Source organism: Fragaria vesca, linkage group LG2, assembly GCF_000184155.1.
Source record: "Fragaria vesca subsp. vesca linkage group LG2, FraVesHawaii_1.0, whole genome shotgun sequence".
Lineage (NCBI taxonomy): Eukaryota > Viridiplantae > Streptophyta > Magnoliopsida > Rosales > Rosaceae > Fragaria > Fragaria vesca.
Window position 1 is genome coordinate 1,164,984 of NC_020492.1, and position 2,450 is coordinate 1,167,433.

The 2,450-nt window shown below is 38.9% G+C and overlaps 1 protein-coding gene across 1 annotated transcript in view; it reads right to left on the bottom strand.

The window, feature by feature from the left end:
• Positions 1–1,046: 1,046 nt before the first annotated feature.
• The window catches only part of LOC101297114, a 14,068-nt gene continuing 12,664 nt past the window's right edge, over positions 1,047–2,450 (bottom strand). The window contains exons 7-9 of the mRNA XM_004291976.1: positions 1,929–2,333; positions 1,505–1,765; positions 1,047–1,406 (exon numbers count right to left, since the gene is read on the bottom strand). Of these exons, the coding sequence (XP_004292024.1) occupies positions 1,047–1,406; positions 1,505–1,765; positions 1,929–2,333 (1,026 nt within the window). The remainder of the gene's footprint in view (positions 1,407–1,504; positions 1,766–1,928; positions 2,334–2,450) is intronic.

Below are 2,450 nucleotides of genomic sequence, written 5' to 3' on the forward strand. Positions count from 1 at the left end.
CATGAACACAAACGAATAAGAGAGATGGAAACAAACTAAAGTAATTGAATAGATAATAAAAGAAAACATGAGGTCTGAGTTTAGATTACACTTTGAGTATTGAAACAAGGAACTACGCCGAGAATTACAGAGGAGAAGGCACGGCAAGAGAAATACCTAAAACTAGGGTTTGTGTTTGGAGAAGAATTTCTGAAGGAGATGAAAGACGTTGTTTTTCTGCGGCCAAGAGCGACCCTTTCACGTCTCCAACTCCTCATACATATAGAGAACATATGAACAGCTGCTATTAGGGTTAGAGAACCTTTAATTTTCGTCCATGGGCTCACCGTTGTGGTCTGGGCCTTGAAATTGAAGTTCCGGTCCAAATCAGAAATTCGGGCAGACTGACCTTTGGTCACTCAAACGGTCATAACTTGGTCACCAAAATAGCTATTGACGATCTGCGAAAAGTTCTGAAAACTAGACTCTTCTAGCTTTCTGCTGATATAAAGTTCATCTCCTGGATCGTTGTGAGCTGATCACAATTCTCTGTCGAAGTTGACTGACTATTCCTGGCAGATTTTAGATTTCTTTCCTTGCGCCATATGGATTCCTTTTCCTTCAAGATTTCTCCTCTTTTGCCTCTTTTGTGCTCCTCGGCTTTATTTGTGACCTAAAAACACAAACTAAGTTAAAATCAATATTGTTAAAAGAATTACATAATTAAATAGGGTCGGAAATACATTAAGAACGTTGCATAAAATGCACCTATCACAAGTGCTTCATTGCTAGAAAAGGTTGAATCATTTAGGTAGTAGTTTTTTTTGTCAACCCACATAATTAAATTATTATGTATGGTTACGCTGATCAATATCATGTTTTTTTATAAAAATAAAAAAAATTAATTGGTCATAAATTTGAAATTAATGAAAATAAGCATATACAAGTAGTTAAGAAAAATAGATTAAATACTTGGTACTACATGTACTTTGCACCGTTGAAAAACCTAGAAAGTATGGAAGCCACGAGAACAAATACGTACAGTACAGCAGCATACATATTCATACTCAACGCTTCTTGATCAATGATATAACTAGGTTAATGAACTGACACTTCTCCCTTTCCATATGATCAATAACATTTTCTTCGAACCTACGGAACAATTCGTCCACAGCTTCTTCTCCAAATTGGCTAGCCAGAATAGGCTCTCCCACTGCCCTTATGTCAGTGGAGAGTATTGCAGCCCTTGCTTTCTTGTCAAGGTCACTATGAGCTTGTTTTATGTAAGAATCCCAGTCATTTCTGAAAGATTCAAGGTTTTGCAAAGTAAAAGACCCTTCAGCCTCGATCACCTCTTTTACCTCATCTGTTGTGGGTGCATAGTATGGCAAATTGAATCTGTCCAACATTTTCTCCTCAATCAAACCCTGAAATTTATATTTTTAAATGATCAGTAACAGTAACTTGTATATATCATAGCCTAATAAACAAATTAAGAGGGGTTCGAATCTATACACATGCATACATCTAAAACCATGTCATGGAGTTTCAATCCGACGAATTCCCAAATGGAGAGGGGATCATTGCTCTTTATGCTGCCCATGGTTGTAAGGACCATACTACCTCCCGGGACTAGCTCGTGTGCCCTAGATCGCAGAAAGACTGTGAAGTCCCTTTTGAATTGTTCAAAATATTCATTAAACACAGCAGGTGAGCTTGTCTTGGCTATGTATATGTTCCCCTTGTTCAGTCCCTCTCCTCCTTTGGTTACCAAACCTTTTGGAACCTGCTCATAGAGATCGATCATGTTGAATTTCTGTTAGTCAATCAATAATGACTCATATATTAGCATAATAGATAAGACTGAGCTAGAATTTTGCTTCAAACGGATAAAAAAAAAAGTACAAGAAAACGACCACAAGTGACAAAGCACTATCAAGAGTATTAACCTCAGAGATCCACATGAGAGCATAAGAAGAATGAACAAAGTGAAGAGAGTTGTCAGGAAAGAGCCTGCCATAAAAGGAACCAGGCATTGCTGCAATGAAACAAGAACCCGACTTGTTCCCATTTTCTTCCTGGAGATTCTTATAGAAGCCAGGCAGTGACCTGAACACCGTGTTGAAATCATTCCAGGGAAGATCATTCAAGAATGCTTGGAGGGTTGGCGGGGGGAGGTTGAGCTTTCGAAACGTGTTTCGGATATTTTCAATGATGTCTGATACCACCAGAAGGGTATTGGGTCCGGAAGAGCACCCCAAGTCTGCTATTTTCAGACACTCTGGGAAGAGAGTGTTGCAGAGGTCCTCTATGCTTGCGTCCACTATGGGCTTCACCGTCGAAATCACAGCTCTCTAAGAAAACAAATTGAACCAGCTCAGTCGACCATGCATGTAATTCTCATTTTTCTATAAGAAATTCAATTACGAGAGAGAGAGAGAGAGAGAGAGAGAGAGAGAGAGACTAACTAG